Below are 20,205 nucleotides of genomic sequence, written 5' to 3'. Positions count from 1 at the left end.
CGCTCTAGGCTCATCTCGCTGGTCCGGCCGGAGGACTGACGGCAGGAGGGGGGTGACAAGATGGCGGAGGCCTCGGCGGCGGCCGCCGTGTCCCAGCACCGCTTCTTCTGCCACAGCTGCAAGGGGGAGGTCAGCCCCAAGCTGCCGGTGAGCCCCCCCCCGCCCCCGGGACCCCCCCCCCCGAGGCGTTATCAGTCGGTTATCAGCATTGGGGGGGGGGGGCTGCGGGTAGGGCCCGGCGCCCCCCGCCCCAAAACTTGGAGGCCTGAGGGGGAGGGGGAGACGCTGAGGGACCCCCCCTGAGGGCTGAGGGGATGGGGAGGCCCCAAAAGGGATGGGGAGACCCCAAAAGGGACGGGGACCCCCCCTAAAGGGGTGAGGGCCCCCCCAAGAGGACGGGGACCCCCCCCAAGGGGGGAGAATCCCCCCCCAGAGGGATGGGGAGACCCCCAAAGGGGTGAGGACCCCCCCAAAAAAAGATTTGGACCCCTCCAGAGGGATGGGGAGGCCCCCCCCAAAGGGATATGGGGACCACCCCCAAAGGGGTGAGCACCCCCCCCAAAAGGATTTGGACCTCCCCCCCCATAAAGGGATAGGGGGACTCCCCCCAAAGGGAAAGGGGTGAGGACCCCCCTCAAAAGGATGGGGACCCCCCCCGAAGGGATGCGGTGCCCCCCTCCCCAGCTTCTGGGGGGGTTTTGGGTGGTTGGGGGGGTTTCGGGGGGGGTCACGGGGGTCCCTCGGGGTTTTGGGGGCCTGGTGACCCACACCCCGCCCCCAAATCCTTTGGGGGGGGGTGTTCAGGGTTCAGGAGGGGTGGGGGCGGGGGGAGATGCCCCTCGTTGAGGGTCGTGGGGGCGAGGTGCCACCCCCCCAAAAAAAAAAAACAGGCAAAAACCTGAAAAAAAAATAAAAATAATGAAAAAACGCCAGCCCCGCACCCTGACCCCACGGGGGGGGACCCCTCTGACCTTACTGACCCCTTGGGGGGGGTTTCACCCCCCCAGGACCCCGCAGGGTGCCCCCCTCGCCCCCCAGCCCAGCCTGGCCCCCCCCAGGTTGCCGTGACCCCAATCTTGGGGGATTTCGGGGTCTGACCTTGGGCTTTTGGGGCTGGGGGGGTGAGATTTTTTTTGGGGGGGGGGGGGACAGGGATTTGTCGGTGCCCAGGCAGGGCAGGGCTGGGGGGATGAAGGTGGAGGAGGAGGAGAAGCCTTCATCCATCCCCCCCCAGCCTCTGTGGGGAGGGGAGGGGGGGCTGGGGATGTCCTTGCAGCCAAAACGTGCTTTTTGGGGTGCCTTTTGGGGTGGAAACTGGGTCCTGGGACCCCCCCCCAGCAGAGAATTGGGGACAAATCCCCCAATAACTCCCCCCAGAGCCCTTTGGGGGGGGGTTGGCTCCTCCTTCAGCCCTCCCCTGAGCTCCTGGGGGGGTTTTTGGGTCACCAATAAATAAATAAATAAAATAAAAATAATTTTTGGGGTGAAAACCCTCAAAATTTGAGGGCTCACGGCACATTTTCCTCCCCCCCCCCAGGAGTACACGTGCCCGAGGTGCGAGTCCGGCTTCATCGAGGAGGTGACGGATGATTCCAGGTAAGGCTCCCAGTGCTCCCAGTGCTCCCAGTGCTGGCCCTGGGGGGGGTCGGTGCCGTGCCGAGGGCTTTGGGGCCGTCCCCTGGCGAGGTGGGAGCGGGGTCGGGGCTGAAAAAGAGGAAGGAAAACGCTGTGGGGGCTCGGAGCTGTGGGGTTTTACCAAAAATCCCGTGATTTTGGGGGATTTAAGCTCGTTTCTCTTCCCAAAATGGGTTTAATTCCTCCGTCGGGTCCCTGCTCGGGGGTTTTGCCCTCCCAAATCTCGCAGCCTGGGTCAAGGCAGAGAGAAAATCCCCCCCGCAGCCACCGAGCCCCCCCTTGGGCTACGTTCGGGGATCCCAAACGTTGTCATCTTCCTCCTCCTCCTCCTCATCCTCCTCGCGGGGGGGGGGCCCTGCTCTCACCTCCTCTTCCCCTCCAGTTTCCTGGACGGTAGCGGCGTTGACGACAGCCCGTCCACGCAGTTCGCAGAGGTGAGTGGGGCCTCCTGCCCTAAAAACAGCCCGGGATTTGGGGTTTTCTGCTCTTCCTCCTCCTCCTCTTCCTCCTGGGAGCGGGGTCGAGGCTTCCAAAATCACCCGGGGTAAAACCGTGGCTCCTCCGAGCTTGCAGCGAGCCCCGTGACGCCCCTAAATGAGGCTCTGCCTAAATTTCCTTGGTTTTTGGGGATGAAAAATGAATGAAATTCCTCACGGAGCTGCAGGGGGGGGCAGCAAGGCTGCTCTGCGGGGTGATGGTGGCAAAAAAAAAAGCCCCAAACGCGGCTTTTCCCCTTCAAACGGGGGCAGGCGACGGCGGGGAGGTGCGAAGGGAGCTTCGGGTGGTCGGGGGAGGAAAATTCAACCTGCTCTGAGGGTGTCGGGAAGGAGCAGCCCTGGCGTCAGGCTGCGTGGTGTTTAATTAATTAATTAAAGCTGAGGGTGCCGCTCCCCCGGACGCCGCTCCCTGCCCCGGCGTCAGAGCAGAGGAACGGGGCGTGGGTTCTGCCCCTCAAATCCCCCAATCCTCCCCCAAATCCCCTTAAAATGCCCTGATACTCGCCTAAAATGCCCCAATCCATCCCCTAAAGTCCCCAAACCACTCCTAAAACCCCTGCAAAATCCCCCTAAAATGCCCCGATCCCCCTAAAAACCCCTGATGCCCCCCTAAAACACCCCAAATCCCCCCTGAAACACCCCAGTCCCTCCCTAAAGTCCCCTGATCCCCCCAAAATACCCCGATGCCCCCCTAAAGTCCCCAAATCCCCCCTAAAACTCCCCAACCCCCTGCAAAACCCCCTAAAATGCCCCAATCCCCCTCCTAAAGTCCCCCAGTCCTCCCTAAAAACCCCTGATGCCCCCCTAAAACACCCCAAATCCCCCTAAAACGCCCCAATCCCTCCCTAAAGTCCCCCGATCCCCCCCAAAACACCCCGATCTCCCCCAAAACGCCCCGATCCCCCCTAAAATCCCATCCTGGCACCGCCTCGGGGCCGGCTCCCCACAACCTGCCGGGCTCCAGGCAGAGCAGGAAGGAGCCTCCGCGTCGGTCGTCCCGGGGGGGTGGCCCATCTAACGAGTCGGGGCCCTAATGAAGCACCTCGACCCTTTTTAATCCTTCCCGGATTTAAATCCTTCCCCTTCTTTCCTTTCCCTTCCCCTCCCCACCCGCAGCTTTGGGACCACTTGGACCACACGATGTTCTTCCCCGATTTCCGACCCTTCCTGAGCAGCGGCTCGCTGGACCAAGAGAGCAGGGACAACGAGAGGGGCCACCAAGCCCACGCCGACCTCTGGGGGCCCAGCCGCCCCCCCCGGTTGCCCATGACGCGGAGGTACCGCTCCCGGGGCAGCTCGCGCCCCGACAGGTCTCCGGCCATCGAGGGGTGAGTGCCCCGAAAACCAAAAAACCTCTCAGCGCCCCCAAAAACGGCGCTCTCGGGGAAACAGAATTCGATAATTTGGGTTTCTTGGCTTTTTTCTGCTTTTTTTTTTCTGCTGCCGCCCTGGGTTTCGTTGCTCACCCTGTGGCTTTTTTTTTGCTGCCCTCAGGATAATCCAGCAGATCTTCGCGGGGTTTTTCGCCAACTCGGCGCTCCCCGGCTCGCAGCACCCCTTCTCCTGGTGAGTAGCGAGCACGGCCTCACCCCTGCTTAAAACCAGTGCTCCCAGTAGGCACCAGTTACCCGGGAGCTTCCTTCTCCCCGCTGACCTGCTGGGGTGAGGTCTGCAAAACCTGGGGGTTGGTTTTTGGGGGGGTTGAAGCAGTTCCCTTGACTCTGCCCCCCCCCCCCCAGGAGCGGGATGCTGCACTCCAACCCCGGGGACTACGCGTGGGGACAGAGCGGCCTCGACGCCATCGTCACCCAGGTGAGACCCCGAGAGCTTTGAGCCGTGCCTCCAAGTTTTGTTTTGTGTTTTTTTTTTTTAATTTTGCTCGGTGCTTTGCCTTTTCGGGGAGGGTTCGGACCTCTTTTGGGTGGAAACGCCGCGGTTTAGCTCTCCTCCTCGCCAACCAGCGCTTGCAGGTTGAATAAAACCCCCCTCTCAGCCCCGGGTCCTGCTCCAAACCCAACATTTCTCACCCGTGAGCCGTTCCCTTGTGGTTTTGGGGAAGGAGCCCAGCACGCTGCCGTTCCCCAGGGCTCCGGGGCTGCCCAGCTCCATCCCCAAAATCCTCCCGGGGGCGTCGGCGGCAGCGGGAGGGGAAGGCAGAGCGGGCGGCTGCCGTCCTGGGAGCTAATTTGGCTGCTGACGCCTCGGAAGGCGCCTGCCAGAGCCATCTGCTGCCGTTCAGCAGCAGCCCCCGGCTCCCACGCCCGTCTCGCCCGGGCTCTGCGGCGACAGCAGCCGCCCCTGCCCATCCCGGGAGGTTTTAGGGTGACCTGGAAAGCCAATGGGGCTCCCCCGAGCCATGCATGAACCCATTGGGGCTGGTCCTGGGGTGAAGCCGGGTCTCAGCAGCACGCAGCGCCCGTGAGGCAGGCAGGGAGCTGGAAGGCACGAGGGAAGAGGCTCCACAGCTCGGGCTCAGCCCCTGTTAAACCCCCAGAGACTCCACGCTGGGGATGGAAACCCCCAGGGAGCGGGGTTAAGCCCCTTGGGATGCAAAACCCCAATGGGAGCGGGGTTTGGTGCGGCGGGGCCAGCCTAAAGCAGCTCCTCGGGGCTCCCCGCCGCCCTTGGGGGGCTCCTCGCCCCTCCTGGCACCCCGATAAAGATCTGGGGGAGGCAGCAGGCGCCCCCCCGGCTACATTTGGTGTTGTCTTTGCAGCTCTTGGGCCAGTTGGAAAACACGGGGCCGCCCCCGGCCGACAAAGAGAAGATCTCCTCCCTCCCCACAGTGACAGTAACTCAGGAACAAGTCGGTAGGTGAAGGCTCCCGGCGCCTTGCTGCGTGTGCCTCGGGCACAGCCTGGGGGGTTTGCTGCCCGAATTCCCTTCCTCCTGCGAAGGATCAGCCTCTTCGCAGCGATCTCGTGTCCCCGGGTGGCTTTGTCCTTCTTTAAAACCTTTAATTTTTGCTGCTGACAGTCCTGTTAGGGCTGGGCTCGGGGCGTCGCGCTCCCCCCTTGCAAAGCGGGGCTGCTGACGAGGCTCCGAGCGTCCCCCCACCAAATCCCTTCTGAAATGTCATGTAGGACCCGCAGCTTTTTGTAACGGAGCTGGTGGCGCAGACCCGTGGGCTTCTTTTTTCTTTGTTTTTTTGTTTTTTTCTTTTTGCAGTGTTTATGGTTTTGCAATTAGGGATTTTTCTCCCCCCCTCCTGCCTGCGGGCGGCCGCTCGCGGGATCCCTTTCCCACCGAGCCGCTCCGCGGGTTGATTAGAAAAGCTGTTTCCCCGACAGATATTTTCGTCTGGTTCTTTTTATACACCCCGTGGCTCTCCTCCTCGTCTGGGAAGCCAGGAAGCATCCCAATTTCCATGCTGTCACGCTCGGCCCTGCCCTCTGGAATTGACACAGCTCGATCCGGGCAGCCCGGCGGGCGGGCGAGGAGCCCTGGGAGCTTTTGTCTCCCTCCTGCCTGCGGTGGGGACGTTTTTTTTGAGCATCACCCCAGCAGCATCAGGCCCGGGATGGGGGAGGAGGTCAGATTTTCACCATCTCTCCCCCCCTGACAGCGCTCCGCAGCGCGCTGCGTCCTCGCAGAGCAGGGGGGGACGTGCAGGAGGCGTCCCCCACCACCCCCACAAAGCCTCTTTCTGCACGAGGAGGTTTTTATCAGCTCGGATACCCCCGATTAGGTTTTCTTAGTCCCTTTGGGGGAAAAAAAGGAGTACTTTGGGTACCAGGGGGTGCGTGCTGCTCTCGCCCTGCCCACCCCGCTCTGCGCCTCTCTTCCAGATACGGGCTTGGAGTGTCCTGTGTGTAAGGAGGACTACACGGTGGCCGAGCAGGTGCGGCAGTTACCCTGCAACCACTTCTTCCACAGCAACTGCATCGTGCCCTGGTTAGAGCTGGTAAGGGCTGCAGGCACCCACGGCTCTTCGGAGCCCGACGGGGGGAACCTCGGGGCGAAGCAGCCCCCCCAGAGCCGTTTCCCTGAGCCCCCCTCCCGCGTTTTTCTTGCAGCACGACACGTGTCCGGTGTGCAGGAAGAGCTTAAACGGCGAGGACTCGACCCGGCAAGCACAGAACCCCGAGGCCTCAGCGAGCAACAGCTTCAGCAGTGAAAGCCAACTACACGACCGATGGACTTTCTGACCTCGGGGGCTTCCTCGGGGGGCTCTGGCCGGAGCGTTCTTACTCCAGATGTACATTGTATTATAATTCCAACAGAGTAGCAGGAAATATAGGGCAGGGGAGGGCACCCACCCCGTGGTATCGCGTCGACGAGTGCTGTCTTGTTCCTGAAACTTTTAGCATCTCCGAGCCAATCGCGTCTCCATCGGAATCGCCTCTTTAGTCCCCAACCCAGAGTCTTTTGAGTGATTTGACTTGATTTTATACCTGTGAAACGCGGCCTCTGGAGGGGCCGGGCCGGGCAGGGAGGTTTTTGGCTCTTGGGGGGACCCTACCTGGGCCCCGGGGTCTCGGCACAGCCCCCGTGCGCGGCAGCGGAGGTGGGGAGAGCATCTTGGTGACGGAGAACCGAGAAGATTTTCCTCCTCTGGCCCCTTCCCGGACCCCTCGAAGCGTGTGGGTGGTTTTTTTTTTCCCCTCTTTTGTCGAATTCAGCCTCTAAAGCGTTGCTCCAGGTGTTCTCCATGGAGGTGGAGGCGTGGAGGGCTCCGGGTCGGGGCTCACCGCGGCGCCCGTGGACAGAAGCGCGCTTGGGACCCCCCTCGAGCCCCCGGTTCTGGGAACAGGAACGCACACGCAGGAATTTTTGGGGCTCGTTGTGGACTTTTTTCCTTTTTTTTTTTTTTTCTGTCCCTTCTCCAGGTGCCTGTGGCCCCGGGTCTGTCCCAACCTGCCTCCCCACCCCAAAAGTGAGTCGTTTAGGATCCTTAGCTGGCTCGTATCGTAGGGACCACATCCGCGGTGTCCTGCAGGACGGCGGCCCCAGCTGCAGCCCCTTCTAACGGCAGCCTCCTCGGTGTCTAACACCCGGTCTTAATTCTCCTTTAGTCCGGTAACTTTAAGAGAATCTCTTTCATTTTTACATTTTTTTTTTTGGTTTTTGGTTTGGTTTTCTTTCTTTTCCACTCCCGTAACATCTCATCCACGTCCCCGCTCCTCGTTCTGAGCCGCGCGGCGCCGCTCCCTCCCCGCTGGGCCTTGGCGGGGAGAGGGGAGGTCGCGCCCCGACCCCCTCGCCCCTTCGTTGCTGTCAGGGTGTACCACGTACACTCGATTCCAACCAGTGTTTCTGTTTGCTATGAAGTCAAATAAAGGCCTTTCTAAAGAAGAGCAGAAGCCTGAGCGGGTTGTTGGGGGGGCGGAGGGGTCACGGGGAGGGAAGTGAGCTCCTGGGGTGTTCACAAAGGGGTTTTTTTTGGGGGGCAGATGGGTTTTTGGGGCGTCAGGTCTGGGGTGGCAGCAGCAGGGCTGGGGGAGGGTGGCCTCGGTGTGGCACCCACCCTGTCCCCAAGGGCTGGAGGGGGCTGAGGGTATCAGGAACCCCCTGACGTGGTGCCCCCAGGGTCCCCCCCTTGCCTTGGGGTTTAGGGGAAGGAGACCCCCCGCCCCCTGCACCTCTCCCCCTGCTCCTTGTGTTTTTAGGGCCAGGCCCGTCCCCGCTCTGCAGCAGGCTCCTCGCTGGGAGGAAACAGACGGGAAAAAGCACCCGGGCTGAACGTTTCCCCTCCCGGCTTTATCCCGTTGCTTTTTCCCCGTTCTTTAGCGTTTTGTGCCCCCCCGAAGAGCCCTGAGCAGGCAGGGGGAGCTTTTGGGGTGCCACAGCCCCCCCCCGCTGACCCCTTTGGGGTCTGCTCTGGGTCCCCTCCTGCGCCCCCAAGGCTTGGAGAGGGCCCCAAGTGGAGGATTCCCCCCCTGGGCCATCCCGGGAACCCCAAGGCAGCACCGAGAGACCTCAGAGGGGAAATTTGGGGCACCGGGGGGGGGGCGCACAGGGGCCCCCCCTCCCCTTCACACATCGGAGCCTTTTGGGGTTCCCCTTTCTTGCCCCCCACCCCCTCCCCAAGGCAGGGTCGCACACGGGTGAGCACCTCCACGGGGCTGAGCTTTATTTTTTTTTTGGGGGGGGGGGCCCAATTCGCTGGGTGCTCGCCCCCCCCCCCAACCTCCATCCCCGTCTCCTCCGGGCCCAGCCCCGCGGCTCCTGCGCCGCGGCGCCGGCCCCAACCTCACCTGGCTGCGTCCGCGCCAGCACAACCCGGCACCGGCAGCGCCCTCGGCCACGGCGGAACCAAAATTTGGGGGGTGGGGGGGGCAGAATCCCGAGCCCACCCCCCACCCTGTTGTCCCCAGGGATGGGGAAGGGACCCGTCCCCTCCCCACGGTGCCGGGCTTCGGGGGGCAGCTGGGGCTGGAGAGAGCCGGGAAGCGCGCGGGGGCCGCCGGGGCTCACTGCTGCTCCTTCTCCTTCTCCTCCTCCTCCTCCTCTGGGAGCTTCTTGCGGGTGAAGAAGCCGAGCTGGGGTCGAGAGGGAGAGGATGGAGGGGATGAAGCAGCCCCCAGCCCGTCCTGCTGGGTGTCTGTGTCCCCCCCCCCCCTCCAGGCTCTCACCCTCCACAGGCAGAAGATGATGAGCGCCAGCAGCAGCAGCCCCCCCAGGATGCTGCCCACCAGGATCCACAGGGAGATGGGCACCCGCTTGGCCTGGATGATCTCCAGCACCGTCTGCGGGGATAAAAAGGACCCCGGGGAGCACCTGGGGGGGGCGGGGAGACCCCCCCAGCCCCCTTTTGGGGGTCCCCCAGCTCCTACCTCCCTGCGCCGCGCCGCCTCCCCCAGCACCAGCGCGCTGCCCCCCGGCACCCCCAGCGTGGCCGCGCTGACGATCCTCACGCTCCGGAATTTAGCCTGGAGTAGAGGGCAAAAATTAAAGCAAGGGGGGGGGGCTCAAACCTCGTCCCCCCACCCCCGTCCTTCCTGCTGGGGTTAAGGGGGGGGGGGGTCCCAGCCCCGCACCGCTCGGAAGAAGTCGTTGTGGACGGCGCGCAGGACGTGGACGGAGACCTCGCCGCCGCGCTCCAGCCGCCCCAGGGCGCAGCTCAGCTCCTGGCACCAGGCGTTGCTGCAGTCCTGGGGGGGCAAAAAAAGTGATGGGGGGGGGGGAGAGGTGATACAGGGGGGGGACACGCAGCCAGGACCCCCCCCAGATCCCCATCCAGCGCGGCTCACCAGCCTGTCCACGCGCAGCAGGTCCTCGGGGTGCACGGGGACCACCGGGGCCGGGCCCCCCCCTCGTGGATCCTCGGCGGGGCCGTGCAGCTCGCACGTAGCCTGGATGGAGGGGACGGGGGCCGTGCTCAGCACCGTGGGGGGGGGGGGTGTTTGGGGGGGCTCAGGACCCCCCCCCAATCCAGCCGAGGACTCACGTTGTCGGCCAGGACGCGGGTGACGGAGAGGAAGGCGGCGCGGCGGTAGCCGAGGGCCGGCAGGGCCAGGCGCAGGGTGAGGTTGCGCAGGGGGTAGCAGCCCAGGTTTTGCACCTGGGGGAGAAAAATGTGAGCCCCCCCCGACCCCCCCCCCATGTCACCCCCTTTTTCCTTAACCCCCCTCACCCCTTTTACCTTCACCGTGGTCTTGAATTCGGGCCCGGGGCCGTGGGGGAAGGTGCCGAGCGGGTGCACCTCGTAGCGGTGCAGGTTGGCCTCGCTGCCACGGTGGGGGGGGGGAATGTGAAGAAAAAGAGGGGTCAGATCCTGCCCCCCCCGAGCCCTCGAGCCCCCCCCTGAGCCCCCAGCCCGTCCCGGTGCCCCCCCAGCCCCACCTGGAGAGGAAGAGGTCGGGCTCGTAGCGGACGGGAGCGGAGATTTGGACCCCGTTGTCCTGCGGCGTGGCCTCGGCGCTGTCACTGGGGGGGGCAACAGGTCCGGGTGGGGGCTTGGAGAGGACCCCAGAGGGCCAGTTTTGTTTTTTTTTGGGGGGGGGGGAACCATGAGGACCCCCCCCTCCTTTGCTTGCCCTCTGCCCCTACCTGCTGGCCTCCAGGCTGACCTCCGCTCGGCCGAGCAGCACGGAGCAGCTGAACTCAAACTCCAGCGTGAAGGAAACCTGGGGGGCGAGGGGGCTGTGAGGGTCCTGGGGGGGTCCCGGGGGGGTCCCAAATGGGGTTCCGGGGGGGGGTCCCTGCCCCCTACCTTGGCCATGGAGCGAAAAACGGGGTAGCCGACGCTGCAGAGCCGGCGGTGGCCCCCCAGCGCGGTGCACTCCAGCTTCACCGGGTTTGGGTCCTGTGGGGGGGGGACACAAAGCACCAGGGGGGGGTCAGGCTGAGGATGTGACAGCCGGGGGGGGGCACCGTGAGGCTGAGGGGTCCCTCCTCATCCAGCCTGGGGGGCTTTGGGGGGGGACACAAAGGGATCCCCAGCTCCCAACCGGGGTGAAGTGGGTCCCCGCGGCCACCCAGGGGGGACTTAGGAGGCAGAGGGTGGTCCCCAAGGGGGCTGAGCACCCCCAGATTTTTACCCGGGGGGGGGGTTCCTGGGGTGGGGGGGGGCTCACCTGGAGCACGAGGCTGGAGAAGAGCAGGTTGCTGGAGAAGCTCAGCAGCAGGCTGGCGTTGTAGGCGTTCTCGCCCTTGTTCTCCAGCACCGCGTCCAGCACCGCCTTCCTCCTGCCCTTGCGCAGGACGTGGGGGCTCTGCCTGCAGCACGGGGGGGTTGTGAGGGGGGGTTACAGCCCCGGGGGGATTTTTTTGGCCCCCCCCCCCCCCCCCGTGCCCGTCCTCAGCCCCGTACCCATCCCCGGCGATGTCCACGGTGGCGCGCAGCACCAGGTCCGCGACGCACTCGTCGTCCTCGCCGCAGTCCTTGAAGAAGGGGATCTGCAAGGGGGACAGGGCGCTGGGAGCAAGGTGGGGGGGGCACGGATAGACCCCCCCCCCCCCCCGGGGGGGGGGGGGGGGGGCACCCACCAGTTTGCGGACGATGCTGGGGGATTCCTCATCCAGCACCGGGCCCTCGGGGTCAGCCAGCGCCAGGCGCACGGTGAAGCTGAGTGGCCGCAGGTAATCCGTGGTGTCCTGGGGGGGTGGGGGGGGAGGAAAAAGGGGTCCCCGTCAGCCCCCCCAGGGTGGAGATTTGGGGCCGGGGAGGGGGTCAGGATAAAGGAGAAGGGGGGGGGATGCTGTGCTCACCAGGACGTGGAAGGGGAAGCGGAGGCAGCTCTGCCTGCCCAGCTCCAGCTCCGCGCGCCGCTGCAGCAGCCGCCGGGCGCCCGAGTCGAAGGCGGTGCGGGCCCCCCCACCCCGCTCCTCCAGGGACACGTTGTAGTGCAGCTCTGTGCGGGGACAAATGGGGGGGGGGGGGCGGGCTGAGGGGCTGGGGAGGGGCTGGGGGTACCCCTGGGGTGATCCGGGGACACCCTGGGGTGCTCCTGGGTACCAGGGGGGTGACCTGGGGACATCCTGGGGGGCTCTGGGGACACCCTGGGGTGCTCCGAGGATGCTTTGGGGTGCCCTGAGGTCCAACTGGGGTGCTCTGGGACACCCTAGGGTGCTCCAGGGACACCTTGGGGGGCTCCTGGGGTGCTTTGGGGTGCTCTGGGACACCCTGGGGTGCTCCGAGGTCCAAGTGGGGTTCCCCAGGGACACCCCGGGGTGCTCTGGGGATGCTTTGGGGTGCTCCTGGGTGCCAGTGGGGTGCCCTGGGACACCTTGGGGGTGCTCCGGGGACACTTTGGGGTGCCCTGAGGTCCAATTGGGGTGCTCTGGGACAACCTGGGGTGCTCTAGGGACACCTTGCGGGGTTCCTGGGACACCCTGGGGTGCTCCTGGGTCACCGCAGGGTACCCTGTGGACACCCTGAGGTGCTCCGGGGACACCCTGGGGCGCTCCAGGGTCCCATTGTGGAACCCTCCCAGCCCCCCCCCTGGTACCAGGAACCCCGCGTGTGCCCCCCAACCCCCCCCAGGCTCTCACCGATGTCCCTGTCCCGCCGTCCCGGTGCCCGGCTGGTGGCTCGGAAGCAGACCCTGGCCCTCAGGCAGACGGCGCCGCCGCCGCCCCGCCGGCAGTTCCTCCGCGTCACGCTGACGGCCGGGGGCTCCACCGACACCGTGGTGGCCACCCCCACGATCTGCCGCGAGCTGCCAAAATCCCAGGGGGGGGACGGGGGACACACACAGGACATCAGTGTCCCCCCCCCCCCCCATCATCATCCCACCGGGACCCTCCCCGTGCCTTGGAGCCCCCAAGGGGAAACTGAGGCACGGAGCAGGCGGTGCCCACGCAGGAGGGACCCCCCCCAGCACATGGCAGAGGGGTTTGGGGAGGGTTTGGGGTGGTCCCAGGACATGTTGGGAGGGGGTTTTGGGGAGGGTTTGGGGTGGTCCCAGGGGTGCCCCCCCCCCCCCCAAAAAAAAATAAAAACCCCAGGGCTCACCGCAGCAGCACGGCCGCCCCCTGCGCCCCCACGGCCAGGTCCAGCAGCCCGTCGCCGTCCAGGTCGAGGCGGGCGTCGAGGCTGCGCCCGAAATATCGCAGCCGCCCCCCCCCCGCCCAACGCCGCCGCCTCGATGCGCTGCGGGGAGAGGTAAGGGCAGCCCCAGCGGTGGCTTCTCCGCTGGCTCGTATAGGGTTGTGCCGGCACCGCGGCGGCGGCGGTGGGGAGGGGAGCAGGGGGACGGGACCCCCAAATCGAGCCTACGCATGGATAGAGCCCCCCCCCACACCCCCTCCCAAATCTCTCACCTGCTTGTAGCGGGGCAGGAGGGTGCCGGGGGCGCCGTGGTAGACGTAGACGGCGCCGCGGTGGCCGTCCTCCAGCGGGGCCCCCACCAGGGCGTCGTTGAAGCCGTCGTGGTTGAGGTCGGGGACGGAGGCCAGGGCGTAGCCGAAGCGGGCGTCCTGCGGCCTCTGATCCGCCTGCAGCGTCCCCGCGGGGGCCAGCAGCTTCTGGGGGGGGGGCACAAAGGGGTTCTTGGTACCCCGAGGTGCTGGGGGGGTCGTCAGGGGGTTGGGAGGGGGAAGGGGAGGGGATGGGGATGGCCAGGGGGCTGTGTGGGGGTGTCCCCCTCGGTGTCCCCCCCCCCCATATGCACACCCTGAGCCTGCTGAGTGCCCCCCCCCAGCCCAAAGCATCCCCTCCAGCCCCGCCGTGCCCCCCCCCACACCCCCACCGTGTCCCCCCCATCCCATTACGCCCCCAATCTCCCTCACATCCCCTCCCCAACCCCAACCAAGCCCTCCCCAACCCCACAACCCCCCCATTTCCCCCCCCCATTCCCCTACCCCTCTCCTTTCCCCCCCCGTCTCCCCCAACCCCTCCACACCCCTCGACCCCCTCCTACCCCCAAACCCCTTCATCCCCCCGACCCCACTGCACATCCTGCTCCCCCCAGCGCCCCCCCAGCGCCCCCCCCTCACCTGCCCCACTCTGTAGACGTACACCCGCCCCGTCTCCCTGCTCTGCCCCCCCAGGAACATGGGGGCGGCCACCAGCAGCACGTCGCTGACCCCGTCCCCGTCCACGTCCAGGGCGCACACCTCGCTGCCGAAGTAGGAGCCGATCTTTTTTTTTTTTGGGGGGGGGCAAGGGGGCCACAATTCAGGATGGAGCCCGGTGCCGTTGCCCCCCCCCACACCCCGCTAGCCCCTGACCTGCTCGCCCAGCAGCGCCTGGGCCACCGTCACCGTCCCCGTGGCGCCCATCTGGAAGACGATCACCTTGCCCCGGTGCTGGAAGCGGGGGGCCCCCGCCACGAACAGGCGCTGCCCCCCGGGGAGACGGAGCGAGGAGACGGAGTAACCTTGGGGGGGGGGGGAGAGCCCCGCTCGTGGCCCCCTCCAGGCAGCCAAAAAGCTCCTGGGGGGGGTTTGTCTCTGTGGCACCGTGCGCCCCTTGGCGAGTTTTGGGCACGGCCACGGTGCTGAGCCTGCACCCCTGGGTGCTGAGCGGCCCCAGGACCCCGAGAAGCCTCTGGGTGCTGAGCCCCCCCCCCCCCATTTGGCACCCAGCAGCCCCATTACCTCAGGGTAATGCATGCACCCCCCCAGATCACCCCACACCGGGGGCGCACGGAGCACCTTTGGGTGCCAAACCTCCCCGTTTTCCCCTCCACCCCCAGGGTGCTGAGCGACCCTTGGGTGCTGAGGCTCCCCCGCTTCCCCCAGGAGCATCCCCGCTCCGTCCCAGACCCCGGGGCACGGCGCACCCCCGGGGACCCCCCCCCCGGTACCCAAATACGCCGCGTGGTTCTTCAGCTCCAGCGGGAACTCCGGCTCGAAGGCTTCCCGGGGGGGCACGAGGCGGCCGCGGCTGCTCTCCTCCAGCACGGCCCCATCCCAGTCGTAGGCACCCACGGCCCCAAAGAGGATCCCGTCCTGATAAGGGGGTGGCGGAGGGGGGCACCCGTGGGGGTGGGCGCGACGCCAGCCGTGCTTCACCCTCACGGGGCTCCCGGTGCGTCCCCCTTCCCCAAAATCACCCCAAAATAACCCCAAAATCACCCAGCCCGGGACACTCAGCCTCAAGCGGGGAGGCTGACGCACGGCTGAGGATTATTTTCCACTTCTGCAGAGAGCCCCCAGGCTGGATCCCTTCCCTTCTGTGTCCCCCCCACACACACCAAAGCTCTGCTGGGGCCGCATCCTGCCCGTGCCGCGCGGCGCAACCTCACCTCCAGGAGGTGGATGGAGAACCCGATCTGCGACATCTCCAGCTCGAAGGAGCTCTCGTTGTTCCCGTGGGTGCCTGGGGGGGTAGGGGGGAGGTTATTCCCCCTCGGTACCCACGCGAGGGTTCATCCCGATGGGATGAGGGGCCCCACGTGCCCCCACGCAGCGTCACGGGGGCCGTTTTCGGGGTCACGGCACCTTCCAGGCTGAAGATGCGGTCGCCCAGAGCGTCCACGATGTCGTTGAGGGCGGCCTCGTCGGTGACGTTGAAGAAATACTTCTCGTCCGGGTCGCTGGCGATGTACTTGATCTCGCGGATGAAGTCCTCGGGGTCCTGCTGGCGGCGCAGGTAATGCCCCAGCACCTGCGGAGAGGGCTCCGGCCTCAGCCTGGGGCCGCATCCTGCCCCCCACCCCGATGATGATGATGAGGAGGAGGAGGAAGGGATCGGGTCCCTCCCCGCAGCCCGGCCATGAGGGGCTCACGGCGATGGCGTAGCGCGTGATGTTGCGCCTCTCGCACTCCCGCAGCGCCTCGGGCAGCTCGTCCCCGTCGTGCGACTCGCCGTCCGTCACCACGATCAGCAGCCTGGTGGCATCCTCCCGGCCGCCCCGCTCGGGGCTGAAGGCTTCGGTGCTGCCAAACGGGGCGGGAGGAGTGAGCTGGGGGGGGTCCCCATCCCGATCCTGACCCTAATCCCAACCCGGTGCCCACCAGGCCTGGTGGATGGCGAAGGCGGTGCGCGTCTCGCGGCCCTCCTGCCGGCTGATGTTCCTGGCCGCCTCCACCACCTCCTCGGCCGTGCGGTGCTGCCCCAGCGTCCACTCGTGCACCGCGTGCTCCCCGTACTGCAGCACCCCCACCTGCCGTGGGGCACGGGGTCAGCGGGCGCAGCCAGCCCCGGGCCCCCAAAAACGTCCCCGGTCCCCCCCCCCAAACGCAGCCCCAGGTGCCCGGTGCCCCCACAATTTGGGGACATCCAGCCACGCTTTGGTGATTTAAGCCCGAGAGCACAGGAGGTGCCCCCCACATCACCCCCCCGGGGCTGAGTCAGCCCCGGCTCCGGCCGCATCCTGCCCTCCGTGTCACGGATGTGGGCACCCGCAGCCCCCGGGGACGTCCCCATCCTGCACGGGGCAGGAACCCCCCAGGATGCAGCTCCTGTCCCCCCACCCCACCCGGGGCCAGCTCGGGGCTTCGGCATCGCCCTGGGGTGCTGGGGGCACCCTGAGGACAACGGTGGCATCACCCCAGGGGTGGCATCCCCCGGGGACCCTCGTGTCACCTGGATCTGTCCCGGCCCGATGAAGAACTTGCTGAGGATGTTGCTGAGGAAGTTCTGCACCTCGTACCAGGGGTAGATGCTGTTGGAGCCGTCGAGGACGATGACGATGTCCATGTAGGTGGAGCAGCCTGCGGGGGGGGGACAGAAAGACGGACACGGCTGGGGTCGGGGTGGCATGGCACGGTGTGACACAGCATGGTGTGACACGACACAGCACGGTGTGACATGGCACAACACGGTGTGATATGGCACGGTGTGACGCAGCACGGTGTGACACGGCATGGCACAGTGACATGGCACAGCGTGGCATAGTATGGCATGACACGATGTGGCATAGCGTGTCACGATGTGACACAGCGTGGTGTGACATGGCACAGCGCGACACGGCACGGCATGGTGTGACCCAGCACGGTGTGACATGGCATGGCATGGTGTGACACGGCATGGCACAGTGACATGGCACAGTGTGGCATGGCACGGCACGACACGACACGGCATAGCGCGGCATGATGTGACACAGCGTGATGTGACACGGCACAATGCAACGTGGCATGGTGTGACACAGCATGACACGGCATGACACGGTGTGACACCGCGTGGCACGGCCCGGTGCCAGCCCCCACGGGTGCCCCCGACTCACGCTGCGCCGTGGGCGCGATCGTCTCCACGGGCCGCAGGTCGCCGTCCACGCGGGCGCAGACGCCGGTGCTGAAGACGGAGGTGCCGCACTCCTGGGACCACAGCGGGGCGCAGGCCTGGGGACGGAGGGGCACCGAGCGTGACCGGGGGGTGGGGGGGGCACGCTGAGCCCCCCGCCATGCCCCCCACCACCCCCACCCCACCCCTGGGTGCCCCCGCGCTCACCACGAAGCCGCCGTCCTTGCTGTCCAGCAGCGTCATCCCCAGGTGCATGTTGCGGCTGGGCAGGGGGGAGCTCTGCAGGGCTGCGGTGCCTCGTGGGGGGAACCCCCCAAAAAATAATAATAAATAAACAAATAAAACCAAACAGCGACCCCCGGACCCCGCCACGACCCCCCTCCCAACCCTTCCCGGCCCTTGGTGGTACCGAGGTTGGCTTTGTCACACGTGGCGTTGGGCAAGCCCACGGGGCACTTGTAGACGTCCCCGCGGCGGTCACCCTCCGGGCCGTCCCAGGGGGCCCCCACCAGCAGCCTGCAGGGATGGGAGACATCGAGGGGGGGGGACACAACACCAACACCCCCCCCTCCCTGCCCCAACGGCACCCATGGGCTCTGGGGGCGATGCTTTGAGGTCGCCCAGCTCCGGGGCACAGCTCCGGAGCCCCCCAGGGGCATCCGCTCGCGGTGCCCGGACCCCCCCGCACCACTCCCATTCCCCCCCCCTCCACCCGACAGCTCCAGCCCGGGGCTGCCAGCGGCTTCCGTCCGTCTGTCCTGCCTCAAATCCGTCTGTCCTGCCTCAGATCCCTCTGTCCGCCCTTTGATCAGCGGCCAGGCGCGCGTGGCCCCCCCCCGCGACCAAGCAATTTTCGCCTCCCTCCAGCTGCCCCCGGCCAAAACACGAAAGCAGGGCTTAAAAAAGGATTTTTTTGGGGAAAAAAACAGCGAGGGCGCACGCACCGCCAGCTCCCCCTCCCTGCCTCAGTTTCCCCTCCCCACGGCGCTCCCTCCATGCGCCCCCCCCAAGCCCATTTCTGGGCTTTTTTTGGGGCCACACGACCCCAAATCTCCACGGTTTCTCCTCCCCTTAGGGACGCACGACCCCAAAACCAGGGGTGAAACCCACCCAGGAGGGGGGTCCCGGTGCCACAAGGGGGGGGGGGGCCACTCACCACCGGTCCCCGCCGGCCACCCGCTGCAGCACCTTGTACCCAAACTGGGCCTCGGGGGGGCCGTGGAAGAAGCGGGGGCTGCTCACGTCGATGTTGAAGGCCCCACACGGCCCTGGGGAGACGGCGAGAATTGGGTGGGGGGCACCCACAGCCCCCCCCCAGCTTCATTTTGGGCCGCAGCCCCGCAATTAGGCAGGGCGATGCCCCCCACGCCTTTTGGGCACTGGTAATTAAATGGGAGGGAGCGGGGCCGGGTGGGATCGGCCGCAGGCCCTGGCCCCGAGCCCAGACAGCGGCCCGAGGCCTTCCTGCCCGCCGCCCCCGCTCCCCGTCTGGGTGAAAAAGGGCAGGAAAAGGGATTGAGGACGGCCCGGGGGGGTGAGAGCGGGGCTGGGGGTGCGGGATGGACAGCGGGAAGTGGAGCTCAGCACCCCGTGTGGCGCCGAGGACCCCAAATCCAGCACCCAGCGTCCCGTAGAGAGCAGCCGGCACCCCAAAGGCGGCTCTGAGAACCCCAAAGGTGACCCAAAACACCCCAAATCCAACCCTGAGCACCCCAAAGGCAGCTCTGAGCACCCCAAAGGTGGCCCCAAGCACCCCAAATGCAGCACCAAGCACCCCAAATCCAACCCCGAGCACCCCAAAGGTGGCCCCAAGTACCCCAAATGCATCCCTGAGCACCCCAAAACCAACCCCAAGTACCCCAAATCCAGCCCTGAGCACCTCACATCCAGCCCCAAACACCCCAAATCCAGCCCCAAACACCCCAAATCCAGCCCTGAGCACCCCTGGAGGCTGCCGGGTGGACAGGGCGAAGCGGGACGGTGCCTTTTGGGGACAAACAGACGCTTTCTGTTTGTGTGTTTTCTTTTTTTTTCTTTTTTTTTTTCTTTAATCCCAACTTAAAATGCGTCCAGATGTGACGGAGCTGGGCTGCCCCCGTCGCGGACGGAGCAGCCAACCCCCCCCCCCCCGTCTACCAAGCGGAAAAGAAAAACCCTTTTTTGTCTCTTTTTTTCCCTGAAATTGGGATATTTTCCATAGACGGTTTCCTTTAGTTCCTCTCTGTGGGGTTTGGGTTCCTTCCACACCGGCCCCATCCCGGGACACGGGGCAGGATCCTGGGGGGGGGGCTTTGGGGTCCTTTCCCAACAGGGGAAAGCCAGAAATAACTCACGGAGGGGGGATAAGGAGGAAAAAAAAAAGGGTGTTTTTCCCCCAAAAGCCATGCTGGGGGTCCTCCAGGTGGCATCGCCACCTCGCCGGGTGCTGGGTTAATTGGTGGCTCCAGGTTAATGGGTGGCCCCGAGGTTAATTGGTGGCTCGAGGTTGGTTAATGGGTGCCTCGGCTCGGGACGGGTGCCCTTTGGAGCCGGGCACCCCGTGCCCACCCCACAGAGCCCCCATTTCCCCCCCTTCCTTATGGGATTTCCCCTCGGGCACCCCAATCCCACACCCCACACCCCAAGAGACCCCATACCCCAGAAGACCACAACCCAAAAAGAACCACCCCAAAAACCCCCAAATCCACCCCAAAACCCTTTCCCCGACACCTCAGCATCCCCAAAAGGGAGCCGGGTGCCTCCGAGGCACCCCAAAACCCCCCCAGGCTGGGGGGCTTCGGGGGGGGGGCTTCGGGCATTACCTGGGAGCAGCAGCAGCAGCAGCGGGGGCAGCAGGCGCAGGGACCCCCCCATGGCCCCAGCCGCTCGCCGCCGGAGCAGCTCAAAGGTGACTCTGTCTCCGGCTGGGCACGCACCGATTTTTTTTATTTTTTTTCCTCTTTTTTTTTTTTTTTTTAAATATATTTTTTTTTCCTCCTCCTTCATCTTGGAGACGTCGCAATTGGCTGCTAAAAATAAACGGCCGGGCGGCGTTGTGATTTTTTTTTTTCTCTCCTTTTTTTTTTTTTTTTTTTTTTTTAGGCGGACGGAGTTAGGGGGGGGAAAAAAAAAAAAAATTGATGCAAAATTGGAGAAATCACCAAAAAAAAAAAAAAGGGAGAGGAAAGAAGGGGGCGATGGGCTTGGATCCTTGAGCAGGTTTGTCCTGTAACGGGGGGGTTGACACCGTGCCCCCTCCTCGCTCCACCCCCACCCCGAAAGGGCAGGATTGGGCCCCCCCTGGGCGCAAGGGACACCAAGGGATGGGGCCACTCCTGGACGCTGTCTCCATCTCCTGCCCCCCTGCGAGCCTCTGGGGACCTCGTTGCCCCCTTCCCCTCCTGCCCCCACTTGAGGAAACTGAGGCAGGGGCTGCTCCAGCCCCCCAGGGTGCCCGAGAGGGGGGGGAGGACACCCCAAAAACCATCTCCGGAGCCGTCGCGTAGGGTTGGCCACGAC

At 65.5% G+C, this 20,205-nt stretch overlaps 2 protein-coding genes across 2 annotated transcripts; one reads left to right on the top strand and one right to left on the bottom strand.

Annotated features, from left to right (window-relative positions):
- The first annotated feature begins 45 nt into the window (after positions 1 to 45).
- On the top strand, positions 46 to 6,939 carry RNF115 (ring finger protein 115). Its single transcript, XM_032204640.1, has 9 exons — positions 46 to 147; positions 1,538 to 1,596; positions 2,018 to 2,069; positions 3,249 to 3,460; positions 3,627 to 3,698; positions 3,872 to 3,944; positions 4,849 to 4,942; positions 5,921 to 6,036; positions 6,149 to 6,939. The coding sequence occupies exons 1-9, from the start codon at positions 61 to 63 to the stop codon at positions 6,278 to 6,280; spliced, it is 897 nt and encodes a 298-aa protein (XP_032060531.1). The 5' UTR covers positions 46 to 60; the 3' UTR covers positions 6,281 to 6,939.
- A 1,606-nt stretch (positions 6,940 to 8,545) lies between these two features.
- Positions 8,546 to 19,560, bottom strand: ITGA10 (integrin subunit alpha 10). Its single transcript, XM_032204320.1, is given in 30 exon segments — positions 8,546 to 8,614; positions 8,708 to 8,821; positions 8,909 to 9,004; positions 9,113 to 9,226; positions 9,523 to 9,636; positions 9,718 to 9,802; positions 9,918 to 10,001; positions 10,125 to 10,201; positions 10,288 to 10,380; positions 10,661 to 10,793; positions 10,888 to 10,973; positions 11,064 to 11,171; positions 11,286 to 11,428; positions 12,069 to 12,235; positions 12,532 to 12,638; positions 12,640 to 12,669; positions 12,840 to 13,043; positions 13,515 to 13,658; positions 13,749 to 13,897; positions 14,327 to 14,471; positions 14,768 to 14,841; positions 14,964 to 15,129; positions 15,251 to 15,401; positions 15,480 to 15,628; positions 16,051 to 16,178; positions 16,691 to 16,805; positions 16,915 to 17,003; positions 17,117 to 17,223; positions 17,864 to 17,975; positions 19,509 to 19,560. Coding segments are annotated over 30 exon segments (3,405 nt in total).
- Between the last annotated feature and the right edge of the window lie 645 nt (positions 19,561 to 20,205).

The sequence above is a fragment of the Aythya fuligula genome, chromosome 28 (assembly GCF_009819795.1).
Source record: "Aythya fuligula isolate bAytFul2 chromosome 28, bAytFul2.pri, whole genome shotgun sequence".
NCBI lineage: Eukaryota > Metazoa > Chordata > Aves > Anseriformes > Anatidae > Aythya > Aythya fuligula.
Note: the sequence above shows the minus strand (reverse complement) of the source record. Positions and strands in the feature narration are given on the sequence as shown.